The following is a 14,704-nucleotide window of genomic DNA, read 5'->3' on the forward strand; positions in this document are numbered from 1 at the left end:
ATCGCAATTAATTAACTTATATGATTTATTTTGGACGCACATTTATATATATATATATATTTGTTTAGTTACGAAAAAAACACACATATATATTGGTTTTTTTTAAAGTAATCTGTAAAATGTTGAGTACACATAGGACTGTAGGGGGCGCTGGGATCTGAGTGTCTGCAACCTGCTGCGATGGAACTGAAAAGCACTGCAGAAGAAGAATCATTCGGCGAGTAGTGCCAGGTATGTCTTTTTGATTCAAAATTTCACTCATATTAAAGCTGCTCTTTGAGGGAATTGTTCCACTGACAGTTCCAGCATATCTATTCAGTTGCACAATCATTTTATTTATGCTTGCAGACAAACATAAACAAAATGTAAAATTTACCATTGTGCCAATTTTAGCACGAAAGCCGGTGTGTTAGCTTGTAAAGCTAGCACGTTTCACTTTAAAACCATGGTTTAAAGGGAAACTGTGTTTATGCTTATGTCGATTTTATTTTGACTCTTACAGATATGAGAAATGGACGATGTTGGATTTATTAACTTGCATTACAGACGCCTCTGCAGTTTTTAAGAGTTGGAATAGTTCATAACTGTATATATTAACATTTCCTTAATCTTTGTTGGTTATACCGCTGACTTGAGCCTGTAAAAAAAAAACGTTTAATCTGCACAACATATTGCTGTTCATTTCAATTTAAGACTGTCTGTTACTAAATGAGATCTCATATTGTGTTTTCCCAGATGCTGGAGTTGTAGACTGCTTCTGTCACTGCATCCAGGCAGTAATGTCTGGCTATTTGCATTCAAGACTCCTCTTTTACACTGGTGGAAGACATCTGTCCCGTTTCTTTGTAGCCAGCCAGCATGTTTTACCTGTTGCACAGTTTAGAACCTGCCTGTTCCCTTCTCAAGCCCGGAGCTTCTCCTCCCGTAGTGGTCGATCAGATGGAAGCTCAGGACCGGAAGGAGAGAACACACTGCGTGCTCCAAGACATGACATGGACTTCCAGCTGAGCCGGCTGCAGATCAATGCTGTTCTGTATGCTAACGAGCAGTCTGTTCGTATTCCAGAATTTGATGGCCGTGGTGGTCCCAGTCCGGTGCTGAGGTTTGAGAGTAACCAGCTTTCAGCCAACACTCCACTAGAGGACCGACGCAGCAGCGCCAACTGCCTGCAGACTCGTGGCATGCTTTTCGGCGTGTTTGATGGACACGGCGGACATGCGTGCGCTCAAGCGGTCAGCGAGCGCCTGCCTTATTACATTGCTGTGGCGATGATGGCAGAGTCTGTCCTGGAGGATCTAGAGGCCGCCATGGAGACCGTACGACCCGTGCCGCCCATCCTGCAGTGGTATAAGCACCATAATGACTACAACTACAGGGAGTCAGCAGCCCTCTACGTCGAACATTTGCGTGTTTACTGGCAGGAGCTTCTGGCAAGTGAAGAACACGGTGACGGCATGCGCCCTGATGATGCTCTCAGCCATGCATTCCAACGACTCGACTCGGATCTTTCCCTTGAGGCGCAGGTGCCGCTCGTAAATGACCTGATGCGGAACACTGCCATCCAGGCCGCCTTCGCCGGCTGCACAGCTTGTGTGGCTCACGTTGGACCGGGGGGTGTGCATGTTGCAAATGCAGGAGACTGTCGGGCAGTGTTGGGTGTCCAGGAGGAGGATGGGAGCTGGAGTGCTCTTCCACTCACACAAGACCACAACGCTGCCAATGTAACCGAGCTGGAGCGGATATGTCGGCAGCATCCGGCCAGTGAACGGCAAACCGTAATCGTAGATGACAGGCTGCTCGGGGTCCTGATGCCGTTTCGTGCTTTCGGCGACGTGCGCTTTAAGTGGAGTCGTGAGCTACAGCAGAGTGTTCTAGAGAATGGAGACTCCGATTTAGAAGCATTGAATCTTTATCAGTATGCTCCACCTAATTATCTCACCCCACCTTACTTGGAGGCCACCCCAGATGTCACCTACCACCAGTTGCGGCCACAGGACCGATTTTTGATTTTGGCCTCTGATGGTCTATGGGACGAGATGAACAATGATGAGGCAGTGAGGCTTGTGGCGGAACATCTGACAGGTATTCATCTGCAGGCTCCGGTTTCAGCCAGCCAGCTCAACTTGGGACAAATGCAGCAGCTGCTGTTGCGGCGACGGGCCAGGGCAACACCCGCTTTGGATTTGAATGGAGCCACACACTTGATTCGCCATGCGTTGGGCACAAATGAGTATGGTGAGATGGACCAGGAGAGATTGGCAACCATGCTGTCTCTGCCTAGCGATTTAGCACGCATGTACCGTGATGACATCACTGTCACCGTGATTTACTTTAACCCGAACTTCAACAAAACTAAAAACTAATAAAGAACAACATTTTAAAGTTTCATACATATACAATCAGATTTAAAGAATTGTTTTCAGTTGAGATTTTTTTTAATGCATTTTTAGAGATTTTTGTTGTTGTCATTTATATTGTTCATCCAGTGCACTACATACACCTCAAAATACCTACAGGTGACTTTAATTTGATTCCTGCATTTTGTTTTGGAAAATGTGAATACAAACAATAGGTAGAATTCACTGGTTCATTTTAAATGACACAAGGTTACAAATGTGAAGGTACATTAGGTCAAGTCTTAATCTGTCTATGTAGGCTATGTTTTATATAACTTTAGGCTGTTTGTTTTTTTTGTTGTTGTTATAGTTATACTGAGTATATCTGTTCATAGAAGTGGTCATTTAAGTGTAATTTTCACAACAGTAGAATTAGAATAATGACAAAAATGCTTTATTCCATAGCTGTTCCATAAGACATTAATATCACTTGCATTAAGTTTAAGTTGCTGTACAGCCTGAAGATTACATGAATTTACACACTTGGCTTCTGCTGCATGTTATTTGTTGCTGAGCTGTCTTTGGCTTGTGCTATGAAGACATTTTCACTTTGCACTTTGTAGTCAGGTTGTGTCAAAGTACCACAACAAAATTCTTGGCAATGGTTCAACTGATAATATTTGTAGTGCAAAGTATGAAGGTCATAGGGGCCGGTTTTATGGAAGGTTATATTATAGGTTATGTGTCAACATTATGCCGACATTACATCAACTTGGAAGTACATTTCAAAATCACTTTGCTGAGAAAAATTGCCTTTGTTTTACACGGCTTGTGTAGATTTATGAAGTACAACGTGCACCATGTTTTCTGGTAGTAAACAATGCTGTGATTTTTATATTTTTGTTACTTGTGTCTATATTGTTACTATTTGTTCTGTTCTAATTTGAGTGACAGACTTCAGAGACTCCCCTTTTGGAAATTTTAAAATGGGATAATATATTCACTGCAGAATTTTGTCTTTGTATTTTTATGATGTCTGTTATATTCAGTCTATCTTGTTATTAAAATATGTTTAATCCAAATTATCACGTTGATCTGTTGATTTTTCAGAATGGCACAAAGATAGAAGCAACCACAGAGCCTTTTAAGTCACATTGTAGTCTCTGAACCTGGAAATATTATGTTATGCCTTATAAGAACAAGGTTATTAAATAAAATAATGCTAAAACACCTCAAAAGGATTCATATAAAGTAAAATGGTTTTACTCTTTGGTCTAGATTCTTTAGTTATTAGTATCTTGGACTGACGTTTGTATTCAGATATGTAGAATTTTTTTTAATAAGAATGAGAATTTATCTTAAGCTGATGCTTAAACCAATTTATCTGTTACACAACATCTAATGATAGGCATACATAACAGGTACAAAGGAACTGAACATTTATATAAGTATTATTGTTTAAATTAACGCCATTAATCATCGGGCCACTGGAGGGCTCTGCGGATTGACCTGAGCCGATGTTCTGCGCATGCGCGTACCGCCCGCGGAAATTCAAACGCTGGAGCTCAGCTGACAGACAGACAGACGTTTGAAAACTCCACCAACTCTGACACGGTTCTTTTACTCAGGTAAGACTAAGACAAATATATTTTAACGATAAAACTGACAAAAATGACTTAATATATTTAAACGCATACCATAGTTTTTCACTCTTTACGACTCCAACCATTTTGGATTTCGTATTTTCAACAATGTTCAACAATGATTGCTTGCTAGCAGCGCATTGGCCTCGTAAACTCGATTTATGAAAAACACGTATTTTCTACCGTTTAGATTAATCCGTAATTTGAAGATTTGAAGTGAAACTATAAATCGTTCTACTGTAAGTTACTATGTAAACAAAGTAACACTTCTAAATATATCGAATTTCATATAGCCTATCATTCATGTAACGTTAATCTCAGATGCAGCTGATTTAAGACTGGACAGTCTCTTTTACTTGAATATGTTGTAAAGTCTAAATTAAACTTAATTTCGTTGAACTTGAAGTTGTTTTTAAACTGTCAGGTGAAAAGATGGAAAATCAAAAGAGACAGAGAGATCCACTGGAGGAAAATCCTTCAACTTGTAGTGGTAAGACTCTCACCTCCTTCAGGCTTTATACACACAAACCAGTGTGCTAGTGCCTACCTAGACACAGCATTTATGAGTGTATTAATTTGTTAATTGTTGAAAAGATACAGCAGCTTGAGCTTTGGCTATATACACATATTATATGTGACACTGTCAGTTTAACCATTAGGCTACATAATTTTTTTTCAGAACTTGAAAATGTGTTGAAGAAAAGGCGGTTGGCAGGGGGAGATGAGAACCTGGACCCCACAAAATCCCCTGCCAGGACACGCTTGAGATTGGCAGAGCTAGAGGTGAAACCAGACACTCCAGCCATATCCTCCATCCGCTCCAGGGTCCAGCAACTCAGCCAGAGACGAGATGGCAAGAATTCAGATTGATCCTTTTGCAAAGTCACTCTGCCAACTGAAATATATGAAATTTTAAACAATTTTTAGCAGGTTTCAGGTCTTTTAACTTGCAAGTTGATTTTCCATTACATTCCAAAATCATTTTGCTTGAGAGAAATTTATTTTGTTTTATACGGCTTATGTAGATTTATGTAAGTAAAACTGGTGCACCATGTTTCCTGAGAGTAAGATAAGTTTTGCTTTTTACATTTCTGTTATTTGTGTCTATATTGTTACTGTTCAGACACTCTCCTCTTTTATAAATTTGGGAATGTACACACAATTTTCTCTGCAGAATTTTGTATTTCTGTGATGCTCATTATAACCAGCCTCTCTGGTTATTGAAAGATGTTTAATCGAAATGGTCTTGTTGATTTTTAGGCACATAAAAGGAATGAAAAATAATTTTTGTTGTCATTGAACATGTAGATATGTTAGTTATTGCTTTCTATAATAGCAAGCCTATTAAATAAAATCCAACACTTTAGAACTGCATAGCTCTAAATGTTTTTTTTATTTATTATTATTTTTATAATATTTTAATAATGCATGCTCATTTTATTGCCTCAATATGTTTATAACTTAGTGCTGTCGATATGTTTTTAATCAGGTTTTGTAATGAATTTTCCTTTTTCTGTTTGGTCAGGTGGGACTGGGTTAGTCCAGCGCTGCCTGTCTGACCCCGGGTCTGAGAGTTTCATCGGTGGCATGACCTCGGCGGTCTGTCACATTGGTGAGTATTTTCTTACACACAGGCTTCACTATGCTTCTTTATTTACTGCATCATGTATTATGTCAAAGATGTTCTTTAATTGTGGCCAGCTTTCTGAATGTGTATTTTTATGAAAGGTGAAGGAGAGTTTAGCTCTCGCCAGCAGCGCTTCAAAGCTCCTACGCCTCTGAACAGCCCTGGTCGCTCCACCCCCTGCACACGCAGTCTCTCCAGCTTTGTGCATGGCATCCAACAGCAGCTGAATGCTGCAGTGACACCCAGCAGTAAAGAGGCTTCCCGTATCCGCCAGGTAGATCTGTCCCACCCACCTGACCTTTTTTTCTGACTATTCAATCCATCAGAAACAAATCTCTTAAGAGCAGGATTTGTATTGTTACTAAGACCAACTGTCTCTTGTGCAGGCACGCGAGGATGAGTTGCGCTTGTTGAAGGTTCAGCCAGTGGCAGACAACATGTGGTTGAAGAGGAGTTTGTCTGACTCTTCCCTCGCTGAGGTGAGCCAATCAGGTTGTGATGTTTTTGTGCTCCTTGTGGAATCTTGTCTGGTTCTAGGGCATTTAGAAGTTTAGATCAAAAGTATATGATGTCCATTTTCCCAGAGGGCATCTCCATCTACATCCTCTCCCTGGGTTTACAGGAAAACTCGAAAACTCCAGTGGCCTCCATTACAGCCCGGGAGTGTGAGCATGTATTTGAGACAATTCGTTGAAGTGTATTTGATTTTTCAGCTCCTATTTGGGTTGTTTTCTCTTTTTTTGTGGTTTTCCTCACCCTTGATTTTGATATTCATCCTCCTGTATTTGCTTATGGTCGCTGGGTCAAAGTGATTTGTTTGCACAGACTCACTTGGGAATAACAGTGTTTTGCACTGTTTCACACTTGCGCACCGTTTTGTTTGTGAAGGTAGGGCTTAACCTTGTTTCAGCTTTTATTCACTGCCTTTTATTTGTTCTGCAGGAAGAGCTAAAGGGAACTGAATTCAGCTCCTGTGAAGGTGACAGTAAGGTATTTGATGGAAGTCTGAACACCACATTTCCATGTACTGTGGACATCCGTTTCCCCAATGAAGAACTTTACACCTCAACAGGTAAATGTACTTCCTGAAATCTGTTGGATCTAATGTAAATTATTTGCCATAATTACCACATATACTTCTTTAACAGAATCTGCGGCTTTGAGCAACTCCGCCCTTATTGACAAGATGTTTGAGGACGTCCTACAGCATGCAGAAAGGGAAGATAAATGTGAAGATGCAAATAAGGAAGAGGAGGTGGAGAAAGATGAGAGCAATTCATTACAGACTGAAAAGGAAGACAAAACAGAACCAGACACAGTTGAAATGGAAGACAAAGCAGAACCAGTCACAGTCACCTTAAACAAAGAGCCTCTTGATCACAGTGAGATGTGTGAAGACAGTGTAGAAACTCCTGATGCCAGTTCTGCAATGGATGATGAGAAGGAGGTCCGGTCTGTTGACCATGGTGAAGAAGAAATGGAGGGGAAACAGGAGATCGCCCCCATGGGTGCTGAAGACGACTTTCTAACCCTGCCACCCAGCTGTATCCTCTCTCCTCTCAGCAAATCTGTGGAGGCTGTTGTCACACCACTGGTATACTGGCCTGGTTTCAGTTATTTTAAATGATTTTGTACTGGCAGCCAGTGAATGGGAGAAATTGCATTAATATGGCTGTATATTTTGTAGCCTATGAAACCCTACAACAATATGCCTTGTAGCATAATTATGCCACTTTTCATATGAAATTAAATCCCAGGCAATGTTTTGCATCTTTTCCTTTTGTAGATGAGAAATTCAAATATACAGATACACACAACTTTCAGTTAGAGTGTGATAATGTAATCGATTATGGTTAACAAGACCTTTTTTTTTCCCTACAGAAGATTGGAATCACTGTGTCTGAGCCATCAGTCCAACCACCCTCCCCTGAAGAAATAACAGATAGTCCTGCTGAAAATGTTCAACCTTTATACAGGTGTGCCTCACTTGAAAAAGAAGAACCTTATTGTCATTTTCTGTGTTTAACCATCTTGGTATTTAGAAATTGTAATGCATGATGCCTACTAGAGATAGACTGATAAATCAGCCAGTTTTTCTATTATAATAATATACACTACCGTTAATAAGTTTAGGTTTGTAAGATGTTTTTGAAAAAGGTCTCTTATGCTCACCAAGGCTCCATTTTTTTTTTAAAAGGTGCAATGAAAATATATTACTGACCCCAAACTTTTAAACAATAGTACATAACAGTATTATATCATCATGAGCCACTCAGCACTCTAGATTATGTTCAGCCACTGGTATTTACCCTTTTAAATTACACGCAAAGGTCATTATGATTGACTGTTGTTTTACCTATAATTGACAGCATTGACGCCTACCGCTTACAGAGGAAGGTCCACCCTCCCTCTACTCAGAGCTTGACCCCTGGAGTTCAGAAGCAGGTTCAAGAGAAGACCCGCTCAAAAAAGCCCATCAACATCAAGGAGAGAATTAAGGTTTGAAAATGGGTCTATAGATATTGAATTAATTTGTCTACCTGTAGAGAGACTTATTCTGGGGTATTTTAAGAGACTTCATGCATGCAGAAGTTGATGCAGGATATTGCATTTGGTCCATTTAAGGCTTTAAATGAGGAGGCAGCCAAGTTGCAGACAATCATCACACAGACTCTGCAAGCTCTGAGCTGCTGCAGTGACGAGGAACACGGGAAGGGTTCCCAGCAGGAGGCTGAGGCTGAGAAACTTTTGCTTGTCTCCAGTAAGTATAGTAGAACCCTAGTGAAAAAGCTTGAACCTTCTGCAAATCACATACGCTTCATGCTCTGATTTGGCACTAATCCGTCCCCGTAATGAAGGTGAGAAGCGAGCAGCTTTACTGGCAGAGGTCAGCAGGTTGAGAGAGGGTGAGTCTGGAGAACCAGAGTCCCAGAATGCAACTCTTCAGCCCTGCAGGGGCACTGTCAGCATCAGCAGCATCCAGCTGCCCCTCAAGGTAGAGTTTGTGTGCTCTGCTCGCACAGGTGAGTGTTAATGCATATTTATTATTGGAAGCAGTTAAATCTTGATTGCCCAAGGTCAGTGTTTACATACAATTTGTTATGACTGTTGTCTCTATAAAGGCCGTCCAACGCACTACTTCTTCGTTTTGATCCGTTATGGCCCATGTAACATTGTCGCGACACCTTTGGCTACAGCTGCTGATGCCCAAAATGGAGACACCATCTCCTTCCCGACGTCCATCACACTGTGAGTCCATACACTACATAAAATGCTCTTCTGCTTCTTTAAATAGATTCTTTTAAATATAACAGTAGTAATTTACCCTGGTTTTAATGTTTGCTTCCACAGACAAGACATTCGCTCCAGTTTTGAGATTGATGTTGAGGTTTACAGTTTGGTAGGTACAGCTCATATACGACCAGAAACATTCGTTTTCATTAATTCAAAGGGAAATAGCCCTCTCGCAAACAATTATTTTTCCTCAAACTAGTTCGTAATCAGGTTTTATTGTGTAATTATCTGTTTTATAGTCCAGTACTCCGAGTAATACCAGCAGTGTTAATGCTCAGCAGTTTCGCAGCTCAACAAAGTCAAGGGTATGTACACTTTCGCACATATTGAGAGAGCTTTTATTACTTTTGTCAATGCACAGCTGCAACAGAAATGTTTGTGTTTCTAGGTGACACCCAAGAAGATTCTCCACAGCATCACGGTATGCATCTTCTCTCTACATTTCATGAAACATGAACTAAACAAATTTCTGTACTTTCTGTAATTGTTATAATGTAACAATCCATAAGAATCCTTTCACACACAATTCAGAAAATAATTCCGCTTGTGTATCATGAATGAGGTGCAATGTGTGTTTAAATTGGGAGAAAATTAATCAATGAAAAATGGTTGAATGATAGACAACCTCAGCTCATCCAAATGTCTATTTTTGTTTTCCTAGAAATCTAACCAGAGTGTGACGTGTAAGTATTTAACTAAGTTCCTCATTTAATCAGTGGTTTATTGGTGGTATCAGATATTGATATTTCTCTTCTGTCCATTATAGCTGCTACTCTGCCTGGTCTGAGTACCCAACGCTCTAGTAACTTTACATTAGTGGGCTCTCACAAGATCACCTTGAATTCATTGGGACAGAGCAAGTTTCCTCTGGACAAGGTATTGATACTGCTAAACTGGGGTCCCATTAGAGAGAAAAAGGAGAGGAAGTGTTTGTGTGTTGTTGTCACTTTTTTTAGGCACTTGTATCACTTACAATAATAAATATTTTATACACTTTTACACTGTTAATTGTGGATCTTCACTTCGGGCATTAACTAGGACATCAATAGTTGAACGGTGTATTGAGGTTTTGTCTTGTGTTTGCACTGTGGTGGGAGTTGTGGTGATGTAACTGGGTCTCTGTCCATCTCTCCTGTTTCTCTCCACTTAGATGAAATTTGAAGGCAAAATCAGGCGACTCCTTGGAGATGAGTTTCTGGAAAAGGTGTCACTGTCTCCACCTTAGTCTCTGCTTCTGGTTTAGCGGGCATTGCACATTTTCTGTGTTTGTGTGTGACAGAGTAAAATGCTGGGCATTTTATTCATCTGTTTGCTATTAGTGAATGTCCTGCCCTGTGCAATGGTCAACAGTTATTTTGTTTGCTTTGGGATAAATTAAACTAATATCCCAGAATATATTCCCTCTTTGAATGTTCTGTGTTTTATTACTGAGATATCAGGGAATTTTATTTTCAAGTCCTGGAAAATTAAATCTTTATTTTTCTAGCTGTGCCCTGTTGTAAAAAGTATCACTGGCTAAATGGGTTGAGCAAAACTTGTTTGTAAGCCATAGTGATGTCCCAGTTGTAAGCGAACTGTTATTCATTAGAATTAGTATAATTGTGTTTTTAAATTAATTCAAATTAATGTTCTTTGAATGTTATAGTTAAAAGATAAAAATGATCTTAAAGCTGCACTTTAATGTGGTTAGCCAGTACAAAAAGCCCATCTGTTGTTTTCTTTTTCCTGTGTCGTGACTAACCTATTTGTTATTTTGTGTAGGTTCCCTTCCTCTCTCCTCTAGAGGGCCACATCTATCTGCGGCTGCACAGTGAGGGCCACTCCAATGTCCAGCATCAGAGCTTTTTGGTGGGTTGGTGTAAATGTGTCCCAGAACCTGACTGATAACTCAGTTGGCTGGTTTTATTGCACTTAACATATTGGTACTCCCTCAGTTCATTTGTATAAAAGCAATAATGTGATAATACAGTTGGCAATACATATTTACTAAAGCAGATATGTGAAATGTGAGCAGTTTAAGAAGTGAGCAGTTTATCTTCATAGTCAGATGAATGCAAGTTTTTAAATGAAAGACGCCTTTGGAGACAATAATATTCCATGTGTTGCATAGAATAACTGCAGCTGGTCTCAGAAAGCAGTAGTCTGCATAGCCAGACCTTTTCCTGATGAAGTACCGTAAAGTTCTTCTTTACAGTATGAGTGCTTCCACACCGAATGCGAATACGCTGCGGCGAAAAAACGACTTTTATTTTTTCCGCTTCGATGTCGATTTTTTTTTTTTTTTTTTTTTTACTTGCGGCGACAGAAAAGGCTTCAGCCAATCACATACTACAAGGACAACGATTTGAAAGACAATGTGTGGCGTAGCATTGCCAACCAACTCTGTTATCACGACTGTGAGTATGTTGTGTGTTAGTTTTAGTCGTCGTATGTGCTGTGTAGGCTAGAAGACTAAACTACATTTAGGATAGAAAGCTAACAGTTATTGTCAAAGATAGAGACAGAGACCGTGTTTACTTTGAAAATGTAACAAAATGTAGTGAGACTATTTAGGGCTGCTTTTAGTATACTAAACATTCTTTGTGTGATATCTACAGTTTCTAGTCAAATGATTGTAACTTGTTACTTTGTGTGTTACATGTAATGTGTATTGACATTATAAAACGCACTGTGTTTAGTTGAAGACGCAAAAAACCTGGAAAAACCTCAGGGACACCTATGTGAGAAAAAGGAGAGAGGAAAAGGAAACCAAAAGTGGACATTAGCATACTCCCCTTCAGACTTTCTGTTCTTTAAGATTGGGTGCACCCAAAACCTTATTTTCTGTCTTTTAAATAAAATGAAAAGGCTTGTCTTCACTGGATGATGATGATGAAGTGTCCATGTTTTCTCAGCTGTCGGCGCGAAAGTTTTGGAATGTTGAAGCTCTGAAGTTGAACGTCACAGACATCGCAAATTCGCGTTGCGGCTGATGTGAATGGTTTTGACGCGAACTATTCGCTTTTTCGTTACGCTTGTGGTGTGAAAGGGCTTTAAGAAAGCAGTGTTCCTCCCCTATACATCAGTACTTCATTTTGTGATTGAATTATTAATTTCATCTGTGTTGGACCATTATATTTGTTATTTTGTTATGTTTATGATCTGTGTGTGTAGGAAATGTGCTGTGAAATTTATGCCGTTATTATTTTCTTTTTCCACTTGTAGACCATGTTTGAGGATGTGAGTGGCTTTGGAGCCTGGCAGAGGTTCTACTTCATTCTGGAAGGAGGACACCTGCTTTACTGGAACCACCCTAATGAGATGGGCGACAAGGTGGGTTTGTGCAGCTATGTTTGTATGTAATGCGCGTCCTTTCTACTCATTAATGTCTTTTTATCGTCTCTTCTCCCAGCCAGCAGATGGCAGTCTCTCTCTCTTTGGCTTCTGCAGTGTCAGGCCTGTGGAGCGAGAGTGCTGTGCACGGCCGCACACCTTTGAGTTAGTAGAGACTAACACCCTTCAGCAAGAAGACACCCAGACCTTGAAGAAGTAATGCATCCCCTTTCAACCTGCTTTGTATTATTACAATCTCTATAGTATATGTAAATGAACAACGTTTACTCTTTCTCTATGATAGCTGGACAGAGAATGTATTCATAGCAGACTGGTGGGAGTGGCCTTGAATGACAACATGCCCAGTGCATTATGGGTGTGGAAGTTTTTATAGAAGTTATTTGGTAAAAGGGAAGATAACATCCTTTTTTCTTTGTTTTCTCTAGTCAGGTAGCACCAATTAAAATTAAAATAAAAAATCGCCTTTCCAATGCATAGGCAGCCCAGTTTTATTGAAAGGCCATTTTGCCAGCGAAGTACCACTTTTGAAGCAATAGTTCAGCCAGAAATTAAACTTCTTCCACAAAGGAGAAATGTCACACTCAACTATTCCATATAATGACATTGATGATTCTAGTGGTCATGTTTGTAGAGCTTCAAAAAAGATAATCACACAAAACCAGAAGTTCCTCATCTAGAAAAGGGGGTTGTTCAAATGAGCTTCACATTTCTGCATTCAGTCCTGTAATATTTCTTTATCAGTTTACACTAGAGTTTTGAATTTAAATTGTATGTAAATTATCTTTTGTTGTGCAGGTGCTGGTTTTCAGCAGACACACGAGAGGAGAGGTCTGACTGGATGGAGAAACTAAATCAAACCTTACTGGACTTTCTTACCTGGAACAGGAAGCCTGTTTCCAACGATAACCGGGCCAGCACATCCTCTAACACTGGGACCTCTCGTGAGAGCATTCTGTAACGCAACACAAATGTGAAACCTCACCATGTAACACTAAGAAAGGAGATATCTGAGAAGATCGTATGTGGCACTAAAAAAATACATGAAGAGCTTCTGAGAATAAACTCGGGGGCAGCCAAACAGGACTGTTTTACGTAATAGTGTATGATAATCTACATATGCGTGTTCTACTGCTTTATTATATGTGTACAGAATAGTGGCATATTTTTGAAGATTTCTGATCTATCATTACTTCTTATAGATTCTGTAAGGATAGATAGATTTACCATTGCCATCAATTTTCAGGTAAGCCATGTAGTAGCAGTTCCAGTTTATAGGAATGAGGTAAGTCTCTTAAGTGCCTATTTGAATGTTTATTTATCTCCTGCCTTATTGCCCATTATTGAATGAAAATTTTACATTTTAATGCAATAATCTGTTCCGGGTTATGCTTATGTTTGAGGGTGTCCTTAATTACACTAAACAATATAGTTATGTTTACAGCATTAGTTGGAAAGCACTTCTTGTCTGCCTTTGACTAAAGCTTTTTATGATTTTGCTTTTTCATTTACTCTGGGAACAATTTATATGACTGTCATACTGCAGTCTTCATCTAGAAGGGAGAATAGTTTTTATTTGAATGTACAATATATGAAGTAGGTCGTGAATCGTATAGCTTATGATTTTTCTGGGTGGACAGTTTCATAGTATACCTCCATATGACTTGATTTTGAAAAACATTGCCAGATGTATACTTCAAAAATGATTTTGGGAGTACCTGGCCATGCATTATATTAAATGAGGTGTACATAAACTAAGCAACTGAGTTTATACTCTAATCTGATGGTCATATGGGGTTCTTGGGTTCAAATCTGGAATGTGCAAGTGTAAGAATAACACTACAGAGCTATCTGTCTGAAAATGCCGTATTATAATTTACCATGCTTGTAGGGGGGGAGAGCAAGGTATGACCTTGTGACCTTTTTGAGGTTTATTTGAATCTTCTGAATGTCTTGAGAATGAAGAGTTGCCACTCTATGGACTGTTAGGAAATGTTTCTGTGCCATGTATGTCCCATATGTGTTTTTGCCAAGGGTCTCATATGCAGTTGCTGTTAAACTATATAATACTATATGAAATATACTGGTAAAGGTACTGTAAAAATAAAAATGGCTGTTAAAGCCTTAAGTGTTTGTTTTTCTTTTAAGCTTAAACTTGGTGGCAGATCTTATTTTTTGGTTTGATATATAATGTGTAGGATTTTTTTTTTTAAACAGATCTCTACATTGCCTGGCAGAACATCATTACAAGCCATTTTACTTAATATAAATATGAGCACTTTGTATTTGTCCTAAATCATGTCCTAACTAAAAACTCCTGTTGTAGTTGAGATTTCTCTCTTTCTCTAATCTAGTTTATCCCTGTATTTAAGTAAATGTTAAATTTCTTCCTATGCTTTAAGTGTTTCCAAAGGAACTAGTATTTTCTGTATTATTTTACATAATCTAGAAAATACTAGCATTTTATTAAGAAA

At 39.3% G+C, this 14,704-nt stretch overlaps 2 protein-coding genes across 3 annotated transcripts; both read left to right on the forward strand.

Moving 5' to 3' along the window:
• Positions 1-173: 173 nt before the first annotated feature.
• pdp2 (putative pyruvate dehydrogenase phosphatase isoenzyme 2) lies at positions 174-3,420 on the forward strand. Its single transcript, XM_084124774.1, has 2 exons — positions 174-231; positions 736-3,420. The coding sequence occupies exon 2, from the start codon at positions 780-782 to the stop codon at positions 2,361-2,363; it is 1,584 nt and encodes a 527-aa protein (XP_083980900.1). The 5' UTR covers positions 174-231; positions 736-779; the 3' UTR covers positions 2,364-3,420.
• Positions 3,421-3,886: 466 nt separating this feature from the next.
• On the forward strand, positions 3,887-14,375 carry anln2 (anillin, actin binding protein 2). 2 transcript variants are annotated; one of them, XM_084124854.1, is made up of 23 exons: positions 3,887-3,964; positions 4,404-4,469; positions 4,659-4,832; positions 5,505-5,591; positions 5,708-5,880; positions 5,993-6,085; positions 6,549-6,678; positions 6,755-7,200; positions 7,488-7,582; positions 7,976-8,105; positions 8,232-8,367; positions 8,465-8,629; positions 8,729-8,855; positions 8,958-9,006; positions 9,140-9,205; positions 9,289-9,321; positions 9,562-9,583; positions 9,667-9,776; positions 10,051-10,104; positions 10,662-10,748; positions 12,105-12,212; positions 12,292-12,428; positions 13,029-14,375. In XM_084124854.1, exons 2-23 carry the CDS (start codon positions 4,412-4,414, stop codon positions 13,189-13,191), a joined length of 2,643 nt encoding a protein of 880 aa, XP_083980980.1. In that variant the 5' UTR covers positions 3,887-3,964; positions 4,404-4,411; the 3' UTR covers positions 13,192-14,375. The 2 variants fall into 2 exon arrangements, with proteins under 2 accessions (XP_083980980.1, XP_083980981.1); XM_084124855.1 differs by having other exon boundaries at positions 7,491-7,582; positions 13,029-14,356.
• The last annotated feature ends 329 nt before the right edge of the window (positions 14,376-14,704 follow it).

Source organism: Abramis brama (genome assembly GCF_963993115.1).
Source record: "Abramis brama genome assembly, chromosome: 9".
Lineage (NCBI taxonomy): Eukaryota > Metazoa > Chordata > Actinopteri > Cypriniformes > Leuciscidae > Abramis > Abramis brama.

Coding starts and splice junctions, on each gene's coding strand:
- pdp2 (XM_084124774.1), top strand. CDS start 780: ATGTCTGGCTATTTGCATTCAAGACTCCTCTTTTACACTGGTGGAAGA.
- anln2 (XM_084124854.1), top strand. CDS start 4,412: ATGGAAAATCAAAAGAGACAGAGAGATCCACTGGAGGAAAATCCTTCA. Junction 4,470..4,658: donor AAATCCTTCAACTTGTAGTG/GTAAGACTCTCA, acceptor ATTTTTTTTCAG/AACTTGAAAATGTGTTGAAG. Junction 7,201..7,487: donor AGGCTGTTGTCACACCACTG/GTATACTGGCCT, acceptor TTTTCCCTACAG/AAGATTGGAATCACTGTGTC.